Source organism: Protobothrops mucrosquamatus, unplaced genomic scaffold (genome assembly GCF_001527695.2).
Source record: "Protobothrops mucrosquamatus isolate PMUCROS unplaced genomic scaffold, P.Mucros_1.0 scaffold347, whole genome shotgun sequence".
Lineage (NCBI taxonomy): Eukaryota > Metazoa > Chordata > Lepidosauria > Squamata > Viperidae > Protobothrops > Protobothrops mucrosquamatus.
Genome location: NW_015386684.1, coordinates 422,255 through 450,234, shown reverse-complemented (window position 1 = coordinate 450,234; position 27,980 = coordinate 422,255). Strand labels below are relative to the sequence as shown.

The 27,980-nt window shown below is 34.4% G+C and overlaps 1 protein-coding gene across 1 annotated transcript in view; it reads right to left on the bottom strand.

The window, feature by feature from the left end:
• The window catches only part of LOC107287079 (nuclear factor 1 A-type), a 112,652-nt gene extending 84,952 nt beyond the window's left edge, over positions 1 to 27,700 (bottom strand). The window contains exons 1-3 of the mRNA XM_015815539.1: positions 27,697 to 27,700; positions 26,875 to 26,940; positions 11,756 to 11,830 (exon numbers count right to left, since the gene is read on the bottom strand). Of these exons, the coding sequence (XP_015671025.1) occupies positions 11,756 to 11,830; positions 26,875 to 26,940; positions 27,697 to 27,700 (145 nt within the window). The remainder of the gene's footprint in view (positions 1 to 11,755; positions 11,831 to 26,874; positions 26,941 to 27,696) is intronic.
• Positions 27,701 to 27,980: the final 280 nt, after the last annotated feature.

Here is a 27,980-nt window from a genome sequence, read left to right as displayed (position 1 = left end):
AGATGTGGCCCATTGGGTGGGTGTGGCCCATTGGGTAGGTGTGTCCCACTGGGTGGGCGTGGCTGCAGTGGTAACGGCAGACTGGGTGGGACTAAAAAGTTCAATCAATCAGTTCCAACTTTGCAAGATTTTTTTTTCCCGCGAGAAGTTGAAATTGACTGATTGAACCTTATTTTTTTTTTTTGCACACGGAGGCGGAGGCCTAAAGCGAAAAGGTTTTATAAAACCCAGCTGAAGGCCTAGGACTGGGGCGACAGCGCGCATGCCCACAAAGAGGCCTCTGAGTGCCGCCTCTGGCACCCATGCCATAGGTTGGCCACCACTGCTCTACTGGTTATGACATAACTATTTTTATCACTGTGCTCCTTGGCTACAAAACAGGTTATCACAATCTGCCATGGAATGAAATTGGGACTTTGGACATGCAAAGGATGGTTCTTGCTCTAAATTACAATACATGAAGTAATAGATAGGTTCTGGCTAAAGCATACAAAAACAGGTTGCACTAAGAATACAATCCTTATGCTGTTCCCTGATGTCTACCACAGAATACTATTGAATTCATGTGCTCTGATACAATGCATTTTAAGAGCACAGAAGAAGAAAAAAGAATGTTATTAAAATGGGAATTAGTCTACTGTGATCTTTAAAAGGAATTAACTTGGAAAATAAATTTATTTACCATCTAATTACACTATGTTTCCTGTACAATATGTGAATGAAGTTAAGAATAAAAGGGACATTATAAAATTAACTCCTTTTATCAATTTGTGCTGTCTGCTAAAATTTCCCGACATGGAGACAAGGGGCTGTAAAACTGATACATATGCATGGAAAAAGAAACCAGTGTAAGTAATTTGTGTAAAAGGTAACAGAGACATGGACTGCTATAATTCAGACACCCTGCAGATAGCAAACTGCTGCAGTAAGAACAGTGATGGGTTAGAAAAATGACCACACTGCAGTCAGTCTGACTTAAATGGAAATCAATCATAAAAGTACACTCTGCCGCATCTACTTTATACTTTTACCAACTTCTTGGCCAAACATCCTTGTGTTTTAAAAACCATTTCCTTGATAAGTTTTCTTTCATGAAAGACCTATAAGTAGGTCCAGCTAAAAGATTAATCATGATTCCTAGGGGCCGAATCCTATGCTATTTTTTTCTTTATCTTTTTTCAATACAAGAGACAAACATCAGTAAGAAATAATGATAAAAATAATAAGAGGGGAACCCCCACTCTTTGATAATACTGATACAAACATATGTGTTTGTACATATATTGATATATACCCCACTTACATCTCAAGGCTTCCTTTTGGTAGATGGACAGCCAGATATAGTAAGTGTGCTTAAATAAATAGATTACAAATTTAAAGAAAAATGCAATTTTTTTTAAAAAAAACTGATATTAAATATTGAACTTATTGTACAATAAAGATGATTAGGAAACTTTTTGTTAATATAATTGAAAAACAGAAAGCAAATGTAAATCAGTTAATAATTAGATGAAGAGTTCTTTAACATTCTTTATTTCTATGCTAATTTTTCAATAGTGCACAGTTAGATTCTTAAATTTCATACATTGGTATAGATGTTTTTCCCATTTTTTTCATCAAAATAATCCCAGATGGGATTCTAAGGCACTGTTCTAATGCCCCCTCTCTCTTATTTATCTATATTAGAATAAATACAAGGGAAATAAAGAGGTGTCTTGTGACTCCTACTGAATATCGTTCTATTTTGTCTTTACTGTTTTACATACTTATTTTTGTTACATTAATTTTATTCCGTTTTAATTTTACATAGTATAGTTTGATTAATTTTTATATATAAAATCAAAGGGTTTCTAAACGGTTCAAAAAAAAGTTATGCTAACAGAGAAAAATGGATTAATTTATTTTGCTGCATACCATACAAGCAATACATGGAAAGTAGTATTAACTGCCAACAGTTGTGAAGTAATTTTCTAAATTTCTTTGCCCAAATAAATAAATAATGAGCAGTACCACTTGGGATGTTAATATGTAGGGATCTGACTTTAGCTCTTTCAGCACAATCTAGGAAGCATTTGACTGCTCTAGTAATTTTAGAAGAGTGAAATATCATCTATTAAATGCCTTTTTCATAAATTCTTGATGACTTCCCAAAAGAAGGATTGGAGGAAATTTTGTTGTATTAAGAATTCCAAGCTGATTTGTTGAGTTCAGATTCCAAATCATCCCACATGGGATATAACACTTTTATGTGTCTTGAACAGACAATTCCATATACATCATTCTTCACCTACTTTTATTAACCTAACTGATGAACTATGCTATGATTAAAAAGACCTTCAACATATGTTATAAAAAATCAGGTCCAAATCTGCAAAATGTTTTGAAATGACATAATAAAATCTGATGCCAAACAGTCTTTTATATTTACATTTCTTCTGTTGGCGATATATACCAATTGCTCAGGTGACTATGCAAGAAGGAAAGAATAAGAAAGCACATATTCTTTCCATCTTTTCCTGATCACTATTGAAATTTCAAAGAAGGATTTCAAATAATACATAAAAGTATATCATACTACTTTTCATCAAAATTCCAAAACTTTATTCAAATCTATCAAAATGCAGAATTGCCATCCAGAATAATTCAAAAATAATTGAAAACTAAATGTTAAGAAGTCTATGGCTGGAGACGGCTCATCTAAAAAGGTGGAGTTTGATAACGCTAAATGGATCAGTCCCAGCAGAAGAAAGATACCTGAACACTGCCACTGTGGACATGTTGACAATACATCATTTCAAAAGCCACAGCATAGCCAGCAAGGCTTCTCTCTGAACGTAATTAGATATTTCGAAGGATGATATAAAGGCTGATGTTCTTTAAGGTTTCTTAATATTTGGAAAGGAAATAAATGTATGCCCTAAAATTATAAAATCGAGTCCTACCTTGAATTTTATTGAACATTTTTACATTCCTAATAGTATGATCTTATTATATTTATTTACTTATTACTTGAGTGTTTTATATGCCACCCAATTCTAAGCAGGCTCTTACAAATGATGCAAAATAAAGTAGAAAGAATTTAAAGAAAATAATAACAAATCCAAAATTTGATAAACACATTTTTAGCCAATGCACACTAAAAAAAAATAGTGTTGACCAATCAGCAGAAAATGGATCCACAAATATTAACTTCTCCTCTCCTTCATGACATTTGATCAATTATGGCTTTCACATAGTACCTTTTAATAAAATAAAATGTAGACTAGACTATCATTCTTAATTTAGTCAGCATGTTTGAAGCCCAATCAAACCTCAATTTTAGTCCAAACATACTTATGCTATTCTGTGCAACCTAGATTCTCTTATCTAGATAATTCTGATCTAGATAGGTTTCTGATCTCAATACTACCTTGCAAGCCAACAGATTGTTGCTCAAACCCTACCAACCTCAAAATGCACACACTCAGGATGCAGACAGCCTTTTTATCAATGATGATTACCCTATTTGATGAAGCTTGCCCTCAGGTAAGTAGCCACACGGCCTCATCTTTTAACACTATCAACAGCATATCTGTTCAGACATAAGTCTGTGGTTTGATGGGACCTACCTCCAGTTAAATATGGACAGGTTAAATATGTATAATCTATATTCCAATTATATCTTCTGTCTTCATATTCTCATTTAATAGCTCATTTAAGAGGCTTGATTTAATTTTACATTAATAGCTTATAGCTTGGGGGCATATACAAATATTATGGAAGGGATACAAGCCAACCTTTATATATACGTTTCTGTGGGTACATGTTTGTGTGTTTGTGCGTGTGTGTGTGTGTGTATATCTATATATCTATAGATATAAATATTTATAAAAGTAGACTTGCAGCCTAACTACTTCATTTTGTATGATATGATGAACAATTTTCCTTTTACTGAATTAGTGGGAAGCATGAATTTAAAATATATATTTACTAATTATACATTTATACATTAAGCTTATAGCCTCTATTTATTTATCCATAAAAATGTAAAATCAAGAGCTCCAGCAGCAAGCAAAATTTTTACGGACACAATGGTTTGGGATGATTGTTTCAAACAAAACAGAATTCTTACTGATCCCAAAGGTAGCTTGTACTTACCTATTGTTGCATTTATCTGAATTTTATAAAATTTTATCAAATTTATTTATAAAAATAAATATTTTTCTCTTAAAATGTATACATTCTGTGCATTTATGGCTTACACTTTTTTCAGTGTATGGATCATCCAAAACTGGCTTTGACTTCATATATATTTTGGTAAGCATAACCACATTTCAGAATATTAAATTGATTAAATGAGGACGACCCAAGAAATAATAATATCTTTTAAGTACTAGATACTTTCATCAATTGATCAAAATAAAGGGAAAAAATGATCTGTAAAATATGGCTGAAATTTGTGGCTAGTTTTTTTTTCTTTTCAGACTATTGTCTTAAGCTTATGTTAGAAATTTGTATAATATTGCAGCTGCAAGTTCGTTTTAACATTACTTCTACAGCACACTATTGCCCATCTAATTATACTGAATTTCATTTATATACATAGGTGACCACTAAGTTTATGGAGACTTTTTATACTGATTTAATAGAATATTGATTAAAAGCAAGGTTTGAGTGGGTTGCCATTGAATAGTGTAGTGTCATACAAAAGGCAAGGACGCAGCAACATCTATTCAAAGCCTATAGCTATTTTATGTTATATTTCTTTTCTTTTCTTTTTTTTTATGTCTGAACTCAAATGGCAGACTTTGTAGAAAGCCAAGCTTTCCAAATAAATATTTTTCATACTATCATGCAGTGAAATTTAACTACTCTTGAATGATAGAGGAAAGCTTGAAGTGTTTTACATAAGGAATCAACACAGTTAATTTATAATGCAAGGGAACCTGAGAATTATAGATTCCACAAATGTCTATTTTTCAACATACCAGATAAGTTCTCGGCTTACGACAACAGCTGGAATTTCCATTGCTAAGCAAGACAGGTATTGATTGAGTTGTGCCTGCTTTTGCAAACTTTTTTTTTGCCACGGTTATTAAATGAATCAGTGAAGTTGTTAAGCTATGTGATGTGGAAGGAAGAGCTGTATTCCAGATGATACAGCAGGTTTGAATATTTTGCTTGGGAGAAAGAAGGTCAGGATAGTTCCTCCTTAAAAGCTTTCAAAGTACAGTATATCTTTAATGATGCAAGTAGTTGTTTTACTTTCACAAGATTTTTGTCTATAGATGAGGCACAGTAAGAAAGCTGCTTAGAAGTAATACTGCATTTCTTTGGTTTGGAGCTTGAACATGAGGTTATTAACATAATTTGGCATTTCCCACTGGTCTTGCTTGTCGGAAGCCAGCTAGGATGGTCTCAAATAGCCTTCATGTGATTCTGGGACACTGCAAGTATATTAAATATATGCCCATTGCCAGGCACCCAAATTTTGATCATGCAACTAACGGGAATGCTGCAATGGTTATGAGAGGACGGGTTGTAAGTCAATTTTTTCAGTGCTTTTATAACTTCGAATGGTTACTGAACAAACAGTTGTAAGTTGAGGACTACCAGTACTTCTACTTGAACAAGACCAACTCTTGGTTCAACCTGCACATACACAAAAGGTCCTGACCATCATGTTGTTTAACTCTTACCAAAATCCATTACTGTTGAGATGACAGCATAATTACAGACCAAATGCAATGTAAGATTATGTTACCAATGTTTAATTAATTAAAGGACTGAACAAGGAACACAGTAAAATGTCAGCCCTGGTTCAAATGCTTTGCTGGAAACCCTGATGCTTAGCCTTTAAAATATGAAGGGAGATTATTGTTACAGTAGTACCTTAGTACTCAGCTGGTACTCAAAGATTTTGACACAAAAATTACGTCTGGTACTCATCATTTGGTACTCAATGCACAAGTTAGTTCTTGTTGGTGTCAGCTGCCTTGTGACTCACTACATTATTTCTTATGGGAAAAATTTGTTTGGTACTCATCATTTTTGGCACCTCCTGGAACCAATTAATGATGAGTACCAAGGTACCAATGCACATAATTTCCATTTATCAAGAGCTATACTTCCATGATTTCATATAATTAATTCAAACAGGTCTCCTAGCTAATCTTTGGAAAGTTCTGACTAAATCCTAATTACCTGCTTAGGTAGTTATTGTTTGAAAACTGGCCAGGATACATAAATGTCTTACAATTGGCATCAAGATTCTGAAATACAGATGTTATTTTTCATATATAAGGTTTTCATACTGAAGAGAGCAGTGGTGACCAAAACAGTTTCCCTTTGGCCAGTCCCCAGATATTATCATTTCCTGACCCAGAGCAGTGATTATTTAGAGAAGAACTACTGACACTCTCCCAAATATTCTAAAATCCTAGAAATCCAGTATTTTAAAATCTAGGAGGGAATTGGCACAGCCTAAGTAAGAGAGTAAACTTTCTGCAATGAATTTTTAATGTAGAGGACCATAAGAGGGCAAGGCTCATCCTTCCTCTTCTTTCCAGCAAATAACAAGAAATACAGGAATGTATAAAAAGAAATAAACTTGCAGAGTTATAGAGCGCCTTTGAGTAAAGGCGTGCAAAATTATTCCACGCCGCCTCTGGCGAAGACTGACTTCTACAGAAACTATATGTTCCCAGAAGCCAGCTTTGCTTACCCCATTGGACAATTTCACACAGACAGCTTCAAAAATAATATTTTCGAGGTGGCAGACCAGAGAGCTGGTGGGAAGGTGGCTCTCCAAAACACAGTCAAAGGAAACAATGCAAAAACACATATGCTGTTTCTGGTTGAAGCAGAAGGATACAAAAACATCCACTGAGTGACCGAGAGGCTGCTTGGGATACTCCCTGCTTTGCAGGGGCTCTTGTGAGAGCACCAACCTCCTGTTCCCACAACTATCACATTCTTTTATACAGCATTTTTACAGGTAGTTCTCAACTTACAACCCTTCATTTAGTGACCGTTCTAAGTTACAACAGCACTGAAAAACGTGACTTATGACCATTTTCACCTTTACAATCACTGCATGTCACATGATCAAAACCCAGAAGCTTGGCAATTGATGTTTGCAGTGTCCCGGGGTCATGTGATCACCTTTTGCAATCTTTTCACAAGCAAAATCAATGGAGAAGACAGATTCACTTAACAACCAGGTTACTAACTTAACAACTGGGGTGATTCACGTAACAACTGTGGCAAGAAAGGTAGCAAAATGGAGTAAAACTCACTTAACTGTCTTGTTTAGCAATGGAAATTGGAGTCATAAGTCAAGGACCATCTATATTTGTACGTAGAGGTGAACCAATAAATTACTAATGGTTTGTCTATGCAGATTCTCTGCCCAATCTATAGTCTAATCAGTTAGTTTAAATGACTGATATTTTGGGGAAGGTATGACAGTCAACTTGTAATATGCAACTGCCCAGTGGAAAAATCATGCAGAAATGCCATTTTCATTATATTATAGACGGATTTCTAATGGGACCAGTAGGGGTAGCCTAGTTCAAAATACTGGTAGTTCTCAACTTATAAGAGTTCATTCAGTGACTGTTCAAAGTTACAATGGCACTGAAAAAGTAACTTATGACCATTTTTCACACTTACGCCCATTGCAGCATCCCCAGGGGTCACGTGATCAAAATTTGGACGCTTGGCAACTGACTCATATATATGACATGTGCAGTCATATACTTGCGTTCTAACTGAGCTGAGACTAAGCAAGAACTGGGGAGGAACCGCCCAGAGGAGGCGTGGCTAAAGTTTTGCTTAGTCTCAACTGAGCAGGAAGGCTATGATAACCCATTGGTGGATGCTACGGTCATCATGATTGGAGAAAGCCGGATTCTCTGAACAATGATATTACTAATTTAACAACTGAAGTGATTCACTTAACATTGGCATCGGACCTGGTTACCTCCGAGACCGCCTTCTGCCTCAGATTTCCTCCCATAGACCGGTACGCTCCCACAGAGTGGGTCTCCTCAGGGTGCCGTCGGCCAAACAGTGTCGGCTGGTGACCCCCAGGGGGAGGGCCTTCTCTGTGGGTGCCCCCACCCTCTGGAACGAACTACCCCCCGAGATCCGNTTTTATTTAGGGACGATTTTAAGTATAATTTTAATTGGAACACAGCTTCGAATATTTGGTTTTTAATTTGGTTTTAGAGGGGTTTTTATTTTTATTTTTTATTTTTATTGATATGTGTATCTGTTTTAATATGCTGTGCACCGCCCTGAGTCCTGCGGGAGAAGGGCGGTATAGAAATTAAATTAATAATAATAATAATTAATAATAATAATAATTGGTATCCAGAAAGTTTGAAAAATGGAGCAAAACTCACTTATAGCAAATGTCTCGCTTAGCATCAGAAATTTGGGGCTTAATTGTGGTTGTAAGTCATGGACTATCTGTAGTAAGGGTAGATCAATGGCTGCACATCGTGTTCTCTGAGATTGCCTGCCAATTTCATTCTCCTCTTACTCTTATTTTAAACCTTCTGCATTCGTGCTACAATACTAAATTGCCAGTGAGAAATGCTGCTGCTTTGCCTTACAAACGTTTTCAAGTCATAACGAGGATGTTTCACCTCCCAAGGTGATTTTGGGGAGGCATGCTATACACGAGCAATCGCTATTGCCTTTATTGCTTTTAAGCAACAGTGATTCATGCTATGCAACAGGAGAATTATTGCAAGTCCCAAATACTAGGGTGCCACCTTATGCCAATCTAAGGATTTTATTCTAGTCCACTATTGCAAAGACTGTCCAACATACCTGATGGCAACAGCAGATTGTTATTTTCCACATGTTGTAAGTTTATCTAACCTTTGTAGGTTTTGATTTATTATTTTAATGGAACTGGGTTGCAATCTAAAATATTGAGGATATATTTCAAATCAGCAGCAGCCAAAAACAATCACGTTTCTTCAAATGATGCCTGCCTTAGGGAGAAATCCTCGGCCAATACTTTACGAATATTTCATTGCTTTGGATATTTCCTGAAAGTGGGATTCAGAACTCATACACACCAAGAGATCTCTATACAGTTTAAATGGAAAATTGCTGATAAGCATAGCCTCCAAGCAGGTAAATGCTTTCTACTGAAGTGAATGGGGATGTATTTCTAAGGGTACTAGCTGCTAAATCTGCTGCAATTAAAACTACAAAATATAAGGAAAAACTTCCAGGGAAGAAAGAGTGGACTGAAGACAGCTCCATGAAAAGCAGAGCTGATGACTGCGGTGGAATGAGTAGACTGCTCTTTAATATTTCCTCTCTGGACAGGGAGCGGGCTTGAGATCACCCACCAGTGCTCCAGACAGTTGCTCCTTGTAATGAGACTGCCAGACAGCAGTCTCCAACAGGTTTAATGCGTCGAGAGATGTGAGAATAGCCATCTTGCTCAAACTGCAATCTGTGCCTTTGAAATGACACTAGATTCACATTTGCTAATCAATTCTGGAAATTGCTTGTTGATTGCTTTTTCAGCTGTTAGGAATCTTGGGACTGACAAGAGTTATAGCACAGAGTTTCCTTCAAACCTTAGCAAAAGTAATTTTAAATACAAGCTTAAGGACTTAATTAACAGTAAAAGAATGATTGAAACTTTGATTTTAGAAAGTAACAAACAGACTAAGAGTCCAGATAAATTTAAAATAATGTTTTGGAATTAATTATAAAGAATCATTTTACTGGAATAATGCTTTTGTTTGAATATTAACATATATAATAATAATAATAATAATAACAACAACAACAACAACAACAACTTTATTGTCACTTTGAATGTTCACCAATTGGCATACATCAAAATGAAATTTCATTGCATACAGCTCTCAAAGGGTCGCCACCTCCAATATACACTTCTTGTTCGTGGCCAGCTCAAGTTTCAGATTGTCCATTTTAGTCTCTAGGGAGCGAATGATGGCAAACAGGACAGATGGAAATGGAGTTCCATGTGGATTAGCCCTCAAATTAGCTTGTATTCCTGCACAATAACCTTGCCTCCTTTCCTTTTTCTGATCCTGTATATATAATGACATCTTAATAATAAAAAGGAATATACAAATATCAAACTAGGAGAGTGGCCTGGATAATTTTCATATATTGGATGTACAAATGAAGCTTGTTAAAGTTCTTTAAAGAGTATTGTGAGAAGAGACCGAGAAAACAATTAAAAGTTCTAGGACATTATTTGAAGGAACTAATCAAGATAGAAGTAAAAGGAAGAAATATAAGGTTGGTTTATTTGATCAATTTAATATACAGTAGGTATGTTGTTATCTCTGAAAAGGGACTTAAATGACAAGAACTAATCAAGATAGAAGTAAAAGGAAGAAATATAAGGTTGGTTTATTTGATCAATTTAATATAGGTATGTTGTTATCTCTGAACAAGACTGAATGACAAGATTTTAAGGATTTGTTCATAGATAAGAGATGAGATATGGGAAGAAGAGATCATTTGCTATATTTTAAGAGACGATAAGTTATTAAAATTGTTATGATGAATGGTGAAGTAATTTCTTTATACATTTAATTTTCTTCACAATAGTCTTATTTTTTTCTTTTTGATTTTTTTCTTTTCTGCATAATATATTTTTATTTATTTTTAACTTGTATTAATTTTTATCATTGTAATTGTAATTTTTAATAAAATTACTATTAAACTACAAATATAAAGATAGCAATAATTACAGGATAAAATTTTTGACTTGGGGCTTTACTAAAGCTGAAAATCTTCATAACTTTAAATTGTTAAGCCCTAGCACACTTGTCAACGAGCAGAGCAAAAACACTCTCCTTGTCTCCTTGGACTCTAGATTGTGTCATAGTAAAATACAATCAAGAAACCTTTGATCAATAGAATGGGGTGGTGACAGGTACTCCTCATTCACTGTTGTTAGTGATTATTGACAAACTGGTAATGATCATACTGCAGCATGCCATTCAGACCAATGACATTAGCATTCTGTAAAGGTCAAAAGAATGGCTAAAAAAAAAAAGACTGAGTTGTGTATGGGTTAGTTGTCAGAAACCCTAAATTTTAGTCATATTTAGAGTACAGAAAAATTGGAGCTTCTATTTTACAAAGGAGTATGATTTTACATTAGGGTAGAAACCTACCCTTAAGGTTCCTAAAATCTGTGTCTCTATAAATCAATGTATAAGGTAGCTGCTGAAATTCCATGCTCATAGACAATAGACATGCAGTCTTTGTGCTATTGTATGTGTAAAGAGATTTATCTAGCCAGTTCAATAAATATCAGTGTTCTAATTTTGAAAGCAAATAAACTGCCACTGAAATGGTTTAGATTAGGGGGTAGGCTGCCTCTTTATGAAACTACTACCACAAATAGCAAATCATCCACATCTTGTTTTGAGACACAATAGGTCCTAAGATATTCTTGTTCTGGCGATCAAATACAAATAATACAATGATATGACTCTTCCCAGAGCACTAGTTTCTAATGATCTGCCAAAAACCTGGTGTTAATACTAGAACTGCCTAATCAACTGAATCTTTGACACCTGCCACACTAGAAACATATTTCATTTTCCAGTAAGATAAAACTTGCAAGGTAATTTTTTTTTGTAAAATTGGATCTTTTAATATGTAACTAATAGCTTCATTTTTATATAATGATTATATGAGGTGGATTAATCAAAGAAAACAGTAAGGAAATAAGTAGCATAATTATTGTACTTACTTTGAGAGACTCTTACTAGCTCAGTGACACTGAAAACACCTGATGTGACAAAACTGTCTTGGAAGCCCAAATGTCCTAAAAAACACAAGAAAGATACAGATGTTGTTATCCTTAAGCAGTTAATGATAGTATTGTCAAATAAGTCAGTGTCAGTTTTAATGTGAAAGAAACTGAATATTTAATTTTTTCGCTTATCATTAATTGCTATTTGGCTAGACTGATATATGGTGAGAAAATTTAACCCCATAGCCATGAGAATTGTACTTATTAAAACACAACCCTGGAAACCTGAAAGAAAAAAAAGTCATTTTAATGAATATTTATTTACCTGATCATAATTAACTACTAAAATTGAATCATCATATCTAGAAATGGGATAACTCATTTTAAATATTATTTTTCATAGAAATATTTAGTCATAAATATCCGTTTGGATGTTCAGAGCAGGAAGTAAGGATGTATTGTTCATTTTCTGAAGTTGCATTAAGGAAATCTTAAAAGAACAGCTGTTTAAAAAGGCTTGAAATTATTTTCAAAAGAAAAGGAAAAAAAGAAAAGAAAAAGAAGGGTAACACAATCCTTACATAAGAAAGCTTCAATCCTCCAAAGCTTTTTCAGATATAAAGGTGTTACAGTTGTTTGTTGTTTTTATAAAAGCATTTTACATCAAATGTTATTTTCCTTTATGTAGCCAATTTTATTTACTTTATTTATTTTTCAAGTTTATATAGCTGCCCATCTTACAAACATGTGTTCTACAAAGTTAAAAAAAAACAACCATTCATAAATAACAATATTTATGAAGATTAAAAACATTTAAAAATATAAAATGCAGCTAAAAAAATAATCAGCAAAGGGGGCTTAATAATAACCAAGCCATCTTACTAGTTTGCCAGTTCCCTGGGGTTCCTAGGCCCAATGGCACAACCAGGTCTTGAGAGACTTTTGGAAAGTCAAGAGCGATGATGGCAGCCTAGCCTCAAGAAGACATTCAACAACATGGGTGCCACAGCCAAGGCCTGCTGCTGTGGGTCCACCAAATGTAACACTCTATATGACAGAACCTGCAACATGCCCTCTGTACTGGATCTGGTAGGGTGGAGAAGTGTAATCAGAGAGCGGCAGTCCCTCAAATAACCCATTTCTGCAGGTTATTTTGAAGGTCAAAATGTCAAAACCAGCTAGATATCCTAGGTTTAAGTCCTATGAACTATCTCTGTTTATGAGCCACAATTCAGAATCTGAGTCTGACAATGTTGCTCCAGCTGAACCTGTGGATTGGCAGCTTCAGAAATCATTAATCCAGGATTCATTTGAGACTAAGCAGCCCCAGGCATCTCCTGATCAACTGGAGCAGTCAGATGAGGCACAATTCCTAGCCCCCACCTCCACCAACCCCCATTACAAGATGCATCTAGCACAGTGGTTCTCAACCTTTTTAATGCCGCGACCCCAACCAGTCGTAAGTCGAGGACTAAACTGGTCATAAGTCGAGGACTAAACCGGTCATAAGTCGAGGACTACCCAACCGGTCGTAAGTCGAGGACTTTCCCTGCCCAGGAGTGCCGCGCATGCATGGTTCCGCCCCCTGCGCCGGCCAAGGCATAGCTGGCAAATGGCAGAGACAGAGCAGGCCGACCACCAGCTGGCCCAGCCCAAGGGGGAAAGGGGGAAAAAAGGCACCCGCCGGAAAAGGGGGAAAAAATGGCGGACAAAAAAAATGGCGGACAAAAAAATGGCGGACAGCCTTGCTTGGCGACCCCCGTGAAATGGTCGATCGACCCCAAATGGGGTCCCGACCCACAGGTTGAGAACCACTGATCTAGCAGGAAGCAGAGCAATGTTCCTCAGTGAGGCTCCTCATTAGACAAATGGTGAGAAATGAGTAATCGCAGCCAAGTACCTGCAGACAGATTTATGTAGCTGCTTTGCCTTTAGTCTTTGTAGGAAAAAAAACCTGTTTGGATTCCTAGTTTGTGATGCTTGTTCTTCTGTTTACTAACTTGGCTTACTTTAATCTGAACTATTGGACTGATCACTATGTGACTTAGCACTTTAACTCCTGGAACAAATTTGGACCACTCTACTACTAATTAAATTCAAGCTGACTTAGGGTTTCCTGCCTGAGCAGGGGGGTTGGACTCAATGACCTCCAAGGTCCCTTCCAACTTTTTTTAATTACTACTACTACTACTACTACTACTACTACTACTACTACTACTATTATTACTATTATTATTATTATTATTATTATTATTATTATTATTATTATTATTATTATTATTCTTCAAGCAAGCTCTCTTTGCACAGATCTTGATTTGCAATCTTGTCTACTGTTATCTGCTTAAAGTCTTAGCAATTGTATCTTCATGTGTGGGTCTGCAAACCTCAAATAGAGCAATCTCTATCTTAGGCTAAGACAGCTTGACCACATATTACTAATATAAATCATGAATATTTTCTTGTGACAGAAGATAATTTGAGGTAACGTGTAAAATCTGTCCAAATGTACAGATTAAGCAAAATAACCCCCACAAAAATTACAACTCAGCAATTCATCTATTGTGTTATTTACTTATTATGAAATTTATGCCATGCTGTCTCTTTTTAATGGAGAAACAAAAGTATAAACATCAAAATAATTCAGAGGAAAAATAAAACAGAAGTACACTTTTTTTGACTACATATACACACACAAAGACCTACCCACATATTAATTATCATGCATCCTGGGTGATTATGGGAACATATAAATAATCAAGTATTTTCTAGTAATATCTATAAACTAGAAACCTATGACCTTATTTACAGGGACACTTTGAAAGAATCACTGAAATAACAGCAATATGCCAGATCAAGGTGAAAAAGGAAAAAAAACCACTCACAAGTCAGGCACAATGCAATGTGTACTGGCTATAATGATGATCGTGTGAATAAGGGATGCTATGAAGGTTGTGATTTGGTTGTAAAATTATTTTTCAGCACTGTAAAAACTGTAAATGGTTACTGAATGAGTGGTTGATAAGTGAGGACTATTTGTACTGTGAAATTACAATAGCTGGAAGTGAGAGTGTATGACTTAAGAAATGGGGTTTTAAACCTGTCCAGATGAGACTAAAAATTGCTTCCCGCTTCCAGTTCAATAGGTTGCAATAATGAATACTTTGTTAACACTTTCTAGCAATTTGTGACAATTGTTCAAAACAAAATGACAATTGACAAATCTCTTAAATAAGATATTTTCAAAGTATGGCAACTCTTCACTAGAGTAGTAGTAGTTCTATACATATTTAAAATTATCTATCCAAGAATAAGTTCCACTCTGTGTATGTTCATTGACATATTCCCCTCTGTGTAGCTCATTCCTACTGAGTTTACAAACCACTGCATTCAAACTTAATGTTGCCAGCTAGAATACATGTCTATATATAAAACTGAAAAATTTGGAATACCATTATTGTAATGGGATATGAGAATGATTTTGGGAGACAGAAGAGCCTCAGATTATGCAACAGTCAGATAAGAGACAGCTAAGCCCGCAGAACAAATGAAGCATGGCAAACATCTAAGAAGGGACCCTTCATAGTTTCTAGACTGTAAAGGTTAGGTGAGGGAGATGTAGTTTTAGACTAGTATAGATGAACAATTACATTGGAATGTTATTTCTATCTCTACCACGACCTGAACAGACCTGATTGAACGTTCCGACTGTTAATATAAAGAAAGAACATATGATGTATTCTATTCTCATTTAGTAACAGACCGAACCTTTAATACTGACACTAGAACTAAAACACTATAGGTTTACAGTCTAATTCTAAGTATTTACCCAGTACTTTCATTTGTTTACATATATTACATATATTATCAACATATTACGGTATCTATAGATGGCTTGGTAACAGTTAATTTGGACAAAAATACCATAATTTGTTCTATGTGTAGTATGAAGGTATACTTTCAGATATTATTACATCTACCCAAAAGAACAAATATAAAACACTTTTCAAAGGTATTTTTATCCCACCTTTATTGTTTTATAAATAACTCAAGGTGGCAAACATACCTACTACAACTTCTTCCTTCTGTTTCCCCCACAAAGCAACTCTCTTTTATATTTTATTTACTCAATTTATGCCTTTCTACTCTGCCGAGCACTGATCTGTTTACCTAATACTGCAATATATTTAATGTGAGGAGAATGTATTAACTTGATCATTATGTTAAATATTAATTGTTTAACAGTGTAAACAGATAGTTTAGGTCAAGGTAATTTGCTTCTCTTTTTTAAAAAATACACCAACAAAATTCTTCTGCACTTGATGACAGAATGGCTGTTTAGTTTAATAACCTTTTTTTTTACTGAAATACAGTATTATTATGTCAAACTATTATCAACCTTTCATTTCTCTTAGAAGCTGGCAGAAGCTGGCTTTTTCCTGCTTTCAATCAATTTTCAATTGCTGTTGTTTGAAACACAGATCCAAAATTCTTTTAAGACAGCACTAAAAACATATCTAAAAAATCAAATATCTTGTTTTCCCCCCAAAAAGAACACTTAAAACTGTGTTTTGGAAAGCACTGGATATTATGCAAGTAAATGCCTCCGCGAAAGTCATGTGTTCTATCTACCTCAGCAACTTTAAAATGTGTGGACTTCAACTCCCAGAATTCCCCCATCAACATGAACTGAAGTTGCCATGGTTGAGAAGCACTAGTCTAATCTCTCCAAATTAGCATGAAAGATGATGTGATGAGAAGGACGGAGATGTACTTGTAGCAGACTGGACTGTTAATAAAGCTAGGCATATCTATCCGTTGAGTGTAGAAGAATAATTGTCACTTCATGACAGAACTGAAATAGAGACAGTCATCCTAAACTGTAATACAGGTAGTTCTCGACTTACAACAGTTCATTTAGTGACTGTTCAAAGTTACAAAGGCACAGAAAAAAGTGACTTATGACCATTTTCCATACTTACGACCATTGCAACATCACATGATCAAAATTAGGATGCTTAGCAACTGGTTCATATTTATGACGGTTGCTATGTCCCAGGACCATGTGATCACCTTTTGCAACATTCTGACAAGCAAAGTCAGTGGGGAAGCCAGAGTCACTTAACAACCGGGTTACCAACTTAACTACAATGATTCACTTAACAATGGTGGCAAGAAAAGTTGTAAAATAGAAGAAAACTCTTTTAACAAATATCTCACTTAGCAACATAAATTTTGGGCTCAACTGTGGTTGTAAGTCAAGGGCTACCTGTTCTGTAAAATTGTAACAGAGAATTAGGACAGCTTTTCCTTTTAAATTTGTCTCTATACTACCCCAAAAAGTCTTAAAGAGAAGAGCCTGCAAAATATGTCAAAGTTGTCATCATAAGCTACAATACTACAAGGCTGGTGTGCATTTAAGTCCATGCAACTTAAAGTTGCTAGCTTCCCATTCAGATGACTGAAAAAGATGACCCAGAGGAATTCTTGATGCTCTCTGAGCCTAGTTGGTTGCTTGCTTGTAGATGTTTTGTTACCAGATTTGTAATATCAAAAAAATATGATTAGAACTGAAACTTCAAAAGATGAATATAAGGCAAGTAGATGAAATAAGTTAGTACTGCTATAATACTAAAAAACAATAATTTGGAGTGAAATAAAAATTAACAATTTATTCATAGCACAGATACCCTTTAAGGATCTGCAACAGAGAAAACAACAGATGCCTCGTTAGCATTTTTAGCTTTTGCACATTTCTAATCCAAGGAAAAATGTTCAGAGTAGAATCATAATTATTAATAAACATTTCCATTAGTCAGACTAGATTATGACACACTCTTCAAATTCCTTTCAAAATAATTGAAATGGAATCTATAGAAGATTAATCATTTTGGAATAGTTATGGCCTCTCAAAAAGACAGAGAAATTCCACCCTAAGAACGTAATAAAGAGATGTTCTTTTAAAATCATTGCTGCCATAGTTCTGTTGGCTGGTTGTATCTGTAATAAATGAAATAACAATGGCGGCTTTTTAGATTCAGCTTTAAAATCTTCAACCTACCTCAGTGATTTAAGATAGGCATGCAAAAAATACAAAACAGTGATTATTAAAATAATAATAGGCAGAGGTCTACCTCTTCCCTGATTAATCCAGATGGAAGGACAAGTCCTCTTTTTATGTAATCTATTCAGGAACCTTTGCTGGTATATTTTAGAAAGCCAAAGATAGCTAGTGGGCAATTATTTCCAAATTATTATTATTTTTTTAGATAAATGTTCCATTTGGGAATTTGAGGCTTATTTAATTGGGTTAAGAGAGACAATGGATTAAATTCAGTCAGCCAAATATTGCAATGCATTATTTCTTCTTGTTACCAAAGTAAAAATAGGCAACACGTAACTATGTGACTAGAATCATTTCCAAGGGATTTACTTAGTTCCAAAAAAGTAAATTTTTGGAAAAAAGAAAAGAGTTTCTTGTAAAAGAAAAGTCTTGTAGAAGAAAATTCTTTAGAAATTCTTTAGAATGAAAAAGATCATATCACTATGGCACAATTCAGAAGTGAGTATTTACCACAGATTTAGTATTTATCATCAATGCCTTGAAACTACTCATTCAGCAATCTTTCTCTCTCTGTCTGTCGCTTTCTCTTACACGCACATAAACTTGCACCAAATGTCTAATGTTTGTTATGCTGACATTTTTTTTGAGAGGGGGGGATTGGCTGCTTTGTTATTTTCAGAAGTCTTCACTAACTTCCAAGTTTAAAAATGCAAATACTTTTTCTATCTTGCTTCCATAGTCCAAAAGTCCAACTTTTGCTTTGATGTCACGGGGGAAAAACACTACTTGCATGATTCTGTTCTTTGCAAGAATACACATATTACAGTATCTGAAATGCTACTGTTCCCAGATAGACTACCACAATTATGAACCAAGCTTTACATTCCATCTTATTAGAATTTACTTCTCCTAATATAGGTTTAAGGTCCTCCTATAAAGTATCTGGAGGAAAAAATTAAGATTAGTTAAGCTCACCTTTTGAAGGAACATACTTCTTTAATCAGTAGTTGTGGAAACTCTTAACCATAGAGACTTAGCACAAGCCATGATAACATCAAATTATATAGCATGCATGCTATATAGAATGCATGGCATAAATACAATGTTACGTATTTATATTATTTTTATTATGACACATGGAATGCACTTTCCTTGATGTTCATGATAATCACATTTTTAGAAGATGTTTGGCAAATACATAGAAAATAGCTACAACTGGTATGTTTAACATCAGATACTGATACTAAGAGCTGGTGACCTTACTCTCTTATATTTTCTCTAGACAGCTGTTTAGTTATTGTTGAAATGCTAAGTAAAGGGTAATTTCAAAAACATACACATATCTAAGGGTTAATAATAAAACTAGTCTACAATATTCAATAAAGTCTATCTATATCATATACTGAATTGATTTAGACTGATAATAATAATAAATTATCAGCTGAATCAATTCACTGCAGAATGAAAGCCTATTTATTGAAGGTTATGGATTATGTTAGTTCAGTGCAAGATTGGTAGATGTTGTCCAACTTCTTTGGCTAAGTCTTCTGTGTCTAACCGAGGACTAGAATGTTTTAGTCTCCCTGTTCCTAATCTATCACCTTAACTACTTGAACCACATTCACTCATTTTTGTGTGTGTGCTTGTGTGTAGGTAATATTATTTGTAAAAAATACAATTATTTGGTAACCATATTTACAAAAGCCAAATGAAGAGTACAAAGATATTGCTGAGCACCATTGTCATTACCAAGTACAAGATGTTGATGAAATTTGTGATCAGAGTTTGAATGTTATTAGTGCATCTATCCATGTGGTCGCTTACAGTTAACACCAACTTGACAGCAAATAATATTTAGATATACCAGAAAAATGCAATGTTTGGGGGAAAAAAGATCAGAAATCTTTATCAGATTTCATTTCTTAAAATGAATAATTCTTCTTTTTAAAATAATTCTTATGAATTATTCTTCTTTTTAAAAATTAGCATTTTGTTTTTGCTTGATTTTGCTGTTTTACAAACAAAAGAAGAAGAAATACAATAAAAATTTCAAGAAATACATTACAAAGCCTCCTTGGTGCCCTGCATGAAAATGTAGAAACAATTGGCTTTACAATTGGCTCTACATATTTAGAAATACATAGCTGACATGGGACAGGAGAAAGACACAGTATACTGCAGAGCACATTTTCACCCAAAACTGCTAAGGGTTAACTGCTGTGACATAAAAATCAAGAGACAAACAGCTAAATATTATCACATTATATTGGTTACCTCTGCCCAAATGCCCAAGCAGAAATGTGAAGAATCTGTCCCAAAATTAAACAGGCCTGCCCAGGAAAAAAAAACAAAGTTCTGAAGATAAATTTATCCATTTTGCACATCATTATAGTACAGAAATATGTTCCACATTAATCAGGGCTAGATAATAAATCAGCAACAAAGCCTTCATGCTCCATTCTTCCATCTTTCTTTGTTACTGACTTTTCATGTGTTTGAGATCTGAACTAAATGACCCTGAAATCTGTCTAAATGGGAATGCCAACGAAAAGATTGTGTAGTTGCATTCCTGAGCATTTTAATTCTTCATTTTTTAGTAGCGGTTGACATTAATATGTCATTAATATTTAACTTTCAAAATTCTTTACTATTGCAACAGTAAAGCACTCAAGCCATCTATTAACGTTCATATAAATGTCTTCTGGTGAACTAAGAGAAGCCAGTGACCAATTTTTGCAATGATTTACTACAGCCAGAAGAAGTTAAAAGGACTAAGTCATAAGTTGAGGATCAGCTGTATTTCTTTTGAGTTGGATGGGCAACTCTATTGGCTTTTAAACTTCATGCATTTTCATGTGACTAGTTGTGAATTATTATTGCAGATGTGTTTTGATAGAGGAATGTAAACATCACCTTGAATTTATTTTACAGTCTCATGAAACAAATACATGTTGAAAGGACCGATAGAAGTGGCAGGGACGGCTTCTCTTTCAGAAATATTTGGAAGATCAATTGTAGATTCTGCATCTCTAAGCACCCCACTTGTGTCCTGAGGCAGCAACATTTGAAATCTGTTCAAGTAATTATGACAAAGTTTTAGGAGCTCTCCACATCTGCACTGCAGTCAACATGAATTCAGAATGCAGGAAATGCAAACAATTTTATTTATGTAATGCCTAGCAAGTAGGAATGCATTATCCCAAGCACAAGGCTTTTTCTGCTTAAAAACAATCCTTGGATAGTGCCTTGTAGACATTATAATGATGAAAACCTGACCCTTCTTTAGTGTCATTGTGTAGGCTATATATAACCTCTAGCTGATGTTTTACTGGATTTACTCTGAATTTCTCTGTGTCTGCATTCTAGTTGCTGTCCCAATTGCATCATTACTCCAAGCTCTCTGGTTTCCAAGCTTTTCAATCTATTTCATGTTAGTGGGAGAAGAAGCAGAATAGCGGATATGAGCATTTCTTATATAATTTATTCTAAACATTCAATGTTCCCTGTGCAGGGGCCCAGTTACTTTACTCTATATCATCTTAATTTTAGTACATGAGTTGCTAAAGTGAGGATTACATGATTACATCCAGTCTTTTAAATCTCTTGACTTATTTAAGACTAATTTAGATTCATTTTTGTGTTTTAGTTTTTTAGTATCTCTTTTTCTCAATCCACTTATCTATTTCCCTATTTTACTTCTCCCCTTGAACTCAAGCCATTGTCATGGAAATGCATGATAATTTGTGCCAAACCATAAAAAGGTACACATATACAATATCAGAAAGATTCATTTCTAATATTGTGAATCTATACATTAATTGCATCCAATTTTATCAATCAGCCAATCAACTCTTTATTATGGTCATTGACCAATCTTAAATAATGAGACAACAAATAAAAAAAAACCCACTTTAGACAGATACAGAAAAAAGTTTATGGTCTGAATAACTAACCACAAACACAATTTCCAAAAATTAATTTAATGGACCTGGCAAACTACAGCACAAAATTTGACCACACGCTAAAAGTAGCATTTTACCTGTATCTGATACAAGAAAAAATACCAAATTTACATGGACTATTAGTAATAATGGAGTGATATGAATAGCATTGCTATCTCAATAAAATGAGTAAAAAAGGGGAGAGTTAATCAGGATCTCAGCCTTTCTCTGAGCCACAAAACAGACCATAGGGATATTATATAATTTACCCCTAAAGGTGTAAAATATTAAGAAGAACCAACATAAATGCCTTAAACTGCCTCAAGACATTAGATAAGTAAGATATCTGAATATTTGGAAAAAATAAAGGGAATCTGGTAATTCAATAATGCCGTTGACACAATCTGAAATCTTTGCCTAATAATGTTTTGGTTTTTTTGAATGCCAGAGAAAATAAGGAATTTTTAAAAAATCAAATCTTCAAATAGGTTTAAACAATATATTAAAACAGCTACCACTATGACAACGTAGATATGCAAATAGATCTGCACATTAAAAAAACCCTGCAGTAATAAAAAATATATGCAAGGAACAACCCCTTTTCCAGAAGATCTGGATGAAATACTGTACAAGCTAGAAATTCCACTAGATATTCTATGCAATAAAGCCTTTTCTACAAGAAATTTCTTTCTACAAGATAACCAATATCTAACCATTATGTAAAATTATCAGAATAGATAATTTCCCCTAATAATCTTTGTTGCTCTTCTCTATACTTTTTCTAGAGTCTCAACATCTTTTTTACATCCAGTTTTGGTCACAGAGTACAGAAAGAGTACAGAGAACAGAGAAGAGCAACAAAGATGACTAGGGACTGGAGGATAAAACATATAAAGAAGGGTTGCTGGTATTGGGTATGTGTAGTTTAATGAAGAGAAAGACAAGAGGTGAAATGATCCAATATCTCAGGGGCTGCCACAAAGAAGAGGGAGTCAAGCTATTCTCCAAAGCACCTGAAGGCAGGACCAGAAGCAATGGCTGAAAACTAATCAAAGAGAGAAGCAACCTGAAACTAAGGAAAAATTTCCTGACAGTTAGAAAAATTAATCAGTGGAACAATTCCAGAAGTTGTGAGTGCTCCAACACTGGAAAGTTTTAAGAAGAGACTGGACAACCATTTGTCTGAAATGGTATAGAGTTTCCTGCCTGAGCAGAGGGTTGGACTAAAAGATCTGCAAGGTCCCTTCCAATTCTATTATTGTTGTTGTTGTTGTTGTTGTTGTTGTTGTTGTTATTTGCAGCTAAGAGTTACATAGCATATTTTTGTAAATATGTGGAACAATGATTGCTTGATAAAAGAAAAATGTAATATAAAAGGATGGTAGAAATGAATTGTCCAACAGATTTCAATTGCTGAGAAGTGTTGTGGGAATCAAATTTTGATTCATATTCTAATTACAACTGATCATTTTTACTTTTACTGATGAAAGCCTACAGAGTAAATATCCCATGACTTTGGGATTAATATGATTTATCTGGACTTGGCTAAGAGTCCTAAGTGAACTCTTGTGGTTTGTAAACCATGGTTTATCATCTCATATATGAGCCCAGTCCAGTTGTGATGAGATCAACAAACCAAGCCATGATTAAATAGACTATGAATCAGTGTGTTCAACCCCAGGCTATAAAAAAATTGTCTAAGCATTTTCCTGAATGTAAGTTTCACTGAAGATAACAGATTTCTATGGCTAACTGGAATAAGTCTGGGTTTTAAACAAGAGGCTTACTGTATTTTTCCAATGTCCAATACAATAATAAAAATAATGGTTACAATCTAATCTTTCAGGTTTCTAACTTTTTCAAACAATGAGTAATTTTGATTGGAAATCAACCAGAAATTGTGTCCGAAGAAGTTTTCCAGTTATTCTATACATGACAAAGCAACAACTGGCAGTAGCATTTGTGCCTACCAATTTTTCCCCAGACTAGATTTCTATAAAGTTCAGAGTTGCTGGGAGTTGGATGGTATATAAATGTAATAAATTATTGTTCCTGCTACTAGCACTATTATTAATCAGATGTTCCCTTATCTAGTGAAAAATACAGAATTAATTTAGCAGGCATAAGATCACTCCTGGGAAACAAATCTCCTAAAACTAAAAATATTGGACAAAAAGCTAATAGCTGCCACTTGTAAAGTAATTTTAAAAGGGTGATATATAATGCACTTTCATTCATGAGAATACGATTAATATCAACACCTGTTAACATCTTTTAAAATTACTGCTTAAATTAGCAACCTTTCTACATGTTTTCTTCTTTACTGATACCCTGGGTTCTCAGCAAAGGCAAACGAATGATAATGGTTTTATTTATTCCATCCTCAGTTTTATTCTTATATTACTACAATAGGCTAGTTTTAATGTCAATCAAAGTAATGCAATTATATGGTCAGTGATGATCTAAACTACTGACTTTCCACATAATCCAAATCTGTAACTTATTTATATATTTAGATTACGTAAATATTGAAATATATGCAAAATAATTGAGGGGTTGCCATAAAGAAGATGGGGGTCAACATATTCTCCAAAGCACCTGAATGCAAGACAGGAAGCAATGGATGGAAAACAATCAAGGAGAAAATCAATCTTGAACTAAGGAGAAATTTCCTTACAGTGAGTACAATTAACCAGTAGAACAGCTTGCTCCAGAAGTTATAGGTGCTCCATCATTGGAGTTTTCAAGAAAAGATTGGACAGCCAGTTGTCTGGAATGGTATAGGATATCCTTCTGGAGTATGGGATTAGATTAGCTAAACTTCAAGGATCTTTCCAACTCTGTTATTCTGTTAATAACTTTTTCATATTGCTTCTAAATGTTAAGTACAAGTCTTAAAACAGAACATAGAACACAGAATCTTCTCTTCATTTCTTAAAAACCAAAGGGTCATGTACTAATGGGAAAAGAAGATTTGTCCTGAACTGAACAACTTGTATCGGCAAAGAATTTTTTTAACTTTTCCCTACCAAAGCAACTATCTCCATGACTCCAATCTGTATTTCCAAAAAAAGTCATGCATTTCAATGGATAACTCTAAGTATACTTCGTGAAAACAAGTCAGTTTCAAGAGTTGGCCTCTTTTCCCTAATAATAGTTAACATTAACATTTTAGGGTCTGGGTGACCTTCTAAAATGAGATAAAAGAAAAACTTGTAGACTCACACCTCTTTATGATTATTCTAGAAAGGATACACAAAAGCCTTATTCTAGAAAAGATTAGCCACTCAAGAGGTGACTAGTTTTGTTCCTTTAAATTAAAAAGGGGGGTTATTCCCTTTATAGTATGTTTCTCCATCTCTTTTCTTTCTCTTTGACTACACCTTTTCTAGGCTGCTTACTCAATTTCTTCTGTCTAGCATTTGAGGGATGGAAATGTCATTTTTTTTCACTTTTCTATTATTGCAAAACTAGATCCAAGTTCGATGTATTTGAAGTCCATAGACCTTGCTTTGAAAAGTGCCGTGTATCCAAAGTTAAACATATTGTACAATTATATTGATACAAGAGTGACACTGAAGCACAAATTTAAATTTTACTGAAATACGTTTCATGCTACAATTTAGACCCGCTTAGATTTCACTTGATCATACTTCTGTTTTTTTCAAATATTCATTTGAATCACCAACTTAACCAGTATGTCCAACATTATCTTTATAAATAAATAAGTCTATAATTGACTACTTATAGTCAATTATAGTTAACAAACTCAGTGCAATTATCAAAAAGATTCCATGAACAAGTGTAAGAAATTGTTTGATACTTTTTACTATTAGGAAGAACAAAGTACCTTTCATTTTTGAAGACAGAGTTAGGGCATGCTTTGAAATTATCAAGATGTTTGATTTGAATATTGAAGATATTCAGGGGAAAAAACCTCCTTTTTAATAGGCAATTAAATCAGCGAGCACAGAAGAACAGCTGGGCTAATGAATACCTTTTTCAAGTTTATATGTAAATATAACCAATTCTTTGAAAAATGTGTATATTTTTTTTTATTAAAGCCATGTATTATCAACCGTTTACTGCCAAATCATAACTGTTAACAATGTTGGTGGATTTCGTATTTCTTTTAATTCTGTTTCTCACCTACTCCAACATCAGTAAAATGAAAGAATTTAATCTGATAACAGTAAGCGAACTATAGCTAAGAAACTGTATGCTATATTTCAAGACCAAGTATTAAAGACCTTAATTTCATATTTATTTGTTCTTTTGGCAATAATTTGAGAATTTTAAGGCAACATTTTTCCTTTCAGTTTTTTATACATGATGTTCAAATACTAAGAAATGTTCTTGTGTCTTTAATACCATGAAGCATCCCCTGCAAATGCTGATAAGACGTATCACTGATGAGTACTTCAATGATTTATGCTGGTGAAAGTACTAATCTCCCTAAATTGTCTATCTTCCAACAGACAAGGTGAATGAACACTGCTGAATCTGCCTCTCGTTAAAAACTGAGGTAGTAGGTCTGCTCAATAGGATACTCTGATTTCCTGTGTGCCGCACCACCTTGCAGTCTTCACTTCCATGCTTCTATCAAGCTCTATTACTACCTATTTGAATCACAGTAATCAAAGGAACCATGATACTGTCCTTTAGAACTTGCCTTGAATCCAAATTCAATTGAATCCAAATTCTTCTGATCTTTTCCACTATCCTTTCAGTTCTTCATCTTTTCTCAACGAAAAAGAAAATGGCAAAAGTGTAGCCAAAATCGATGTGCTTTCTCACTCGCCTTGTTTGCAGCTTCAAATAACAGCCTGCTCAGAACTACTCAGGCCTTACTTCAGAGGTGAGGAACCATGGCCCTTTTATGACTTGTGTACGTACTTCAACTCCCAGAATTCTTGAACCAGCTATGCTGGCTCATGAATTCTGGGAGTTGAAGTACACAAGTCATAAAAGGGCCATGGTTTCCCACCCCTGCCTTACTTGAAAGAAAAATGGGCATACCTAATATACCTAAGGCACTTCCTGGGGGCGGGGTCTGTAGTTGAAATTCCCTAAAAAACATACAGACTCAATAACATAAGCTCGGCAAAACTCACCATTTTCAGGCTGGTCCTTAATATCAGCTTCGCTTGGCTGGCTGGGACTTTCTGACTGACTTGAATCTAAAAGACATAAATATGATCCAAAATTATAGGAACTGACTGTGGAAGAGTAGCAGGTTTTATAGTCTGAGGTATTTTTAATAGACAAAACCCAAAAACAAAACAGTCCCCACAGGAAGCAAGGTAGTGATTTATATTAATGTTTAATTTTTATAGCATTTTTTTAAAAAAAAAACAAAAAACCTGAAGCCAAAATTCATCATTTAAGACAGTGTTTCTCAACCTTGACAATTTTAAGGCATGTGGACTTCAACTCCCAGAATTCCACAGCCAGCATTGCTGGCTGTGGAATTCTGGGAGTTGAAGTCCACATGCCTTAAAATTGTCAAGGTTGAGAAACACTGATTTAAGACTTCAAAGTTTATAAAGGTAGTCCTTGACTGTCAAAGTTACAACAGAACCCGTCCAAAAAGTAATTACAACCTGGTTCTAAAAAAGGTTGTAAAAATGCGTCCAATCATATAGTGACTCACTTTACAACCATCACAACTTATGACTGTAATAGGCAGGCTCCATTATGATCATAAGTCAAAGACTACTTTTATATTATCAGTGAAGACCTTGGCTTTGTATTCCAATGATGTTCTAATATCTATAAAAATTTATAATATTTGTATTTAAAAAAAAATTATTTAGACTTCATATTTCTTAACCGCCCATCTCCCTTGGAGAGGATATTCTAATGTTATCGAAATTCATTAACATGCTAACTGCTTGCTATTAAAATATTACATTTTTCATATTTATATGAATTACCCATGTCTATAAAAATACAGAATAAGCTGTTTTAATTTATAGATCCTTCTTAGTGAATTTTAGTCTGAAAAAGAAGCTAGGAAAACTAAGCGAGGGCAATATTTTTTTTCTTTGTCCCAGAAGCAGGGAAATCTGTTTGTTTGTTTTTTAAATGTAGCTAATAGCTAGTTTCCCACTTTTTTTTTTTTTACTCAAAAGTAACCACAGAACATTTGAGCTTGATTCAGACCAATAAAGGGTGTGCAGGGCAAGAGACCAATTTTCTATATTAAATCTAACTATCT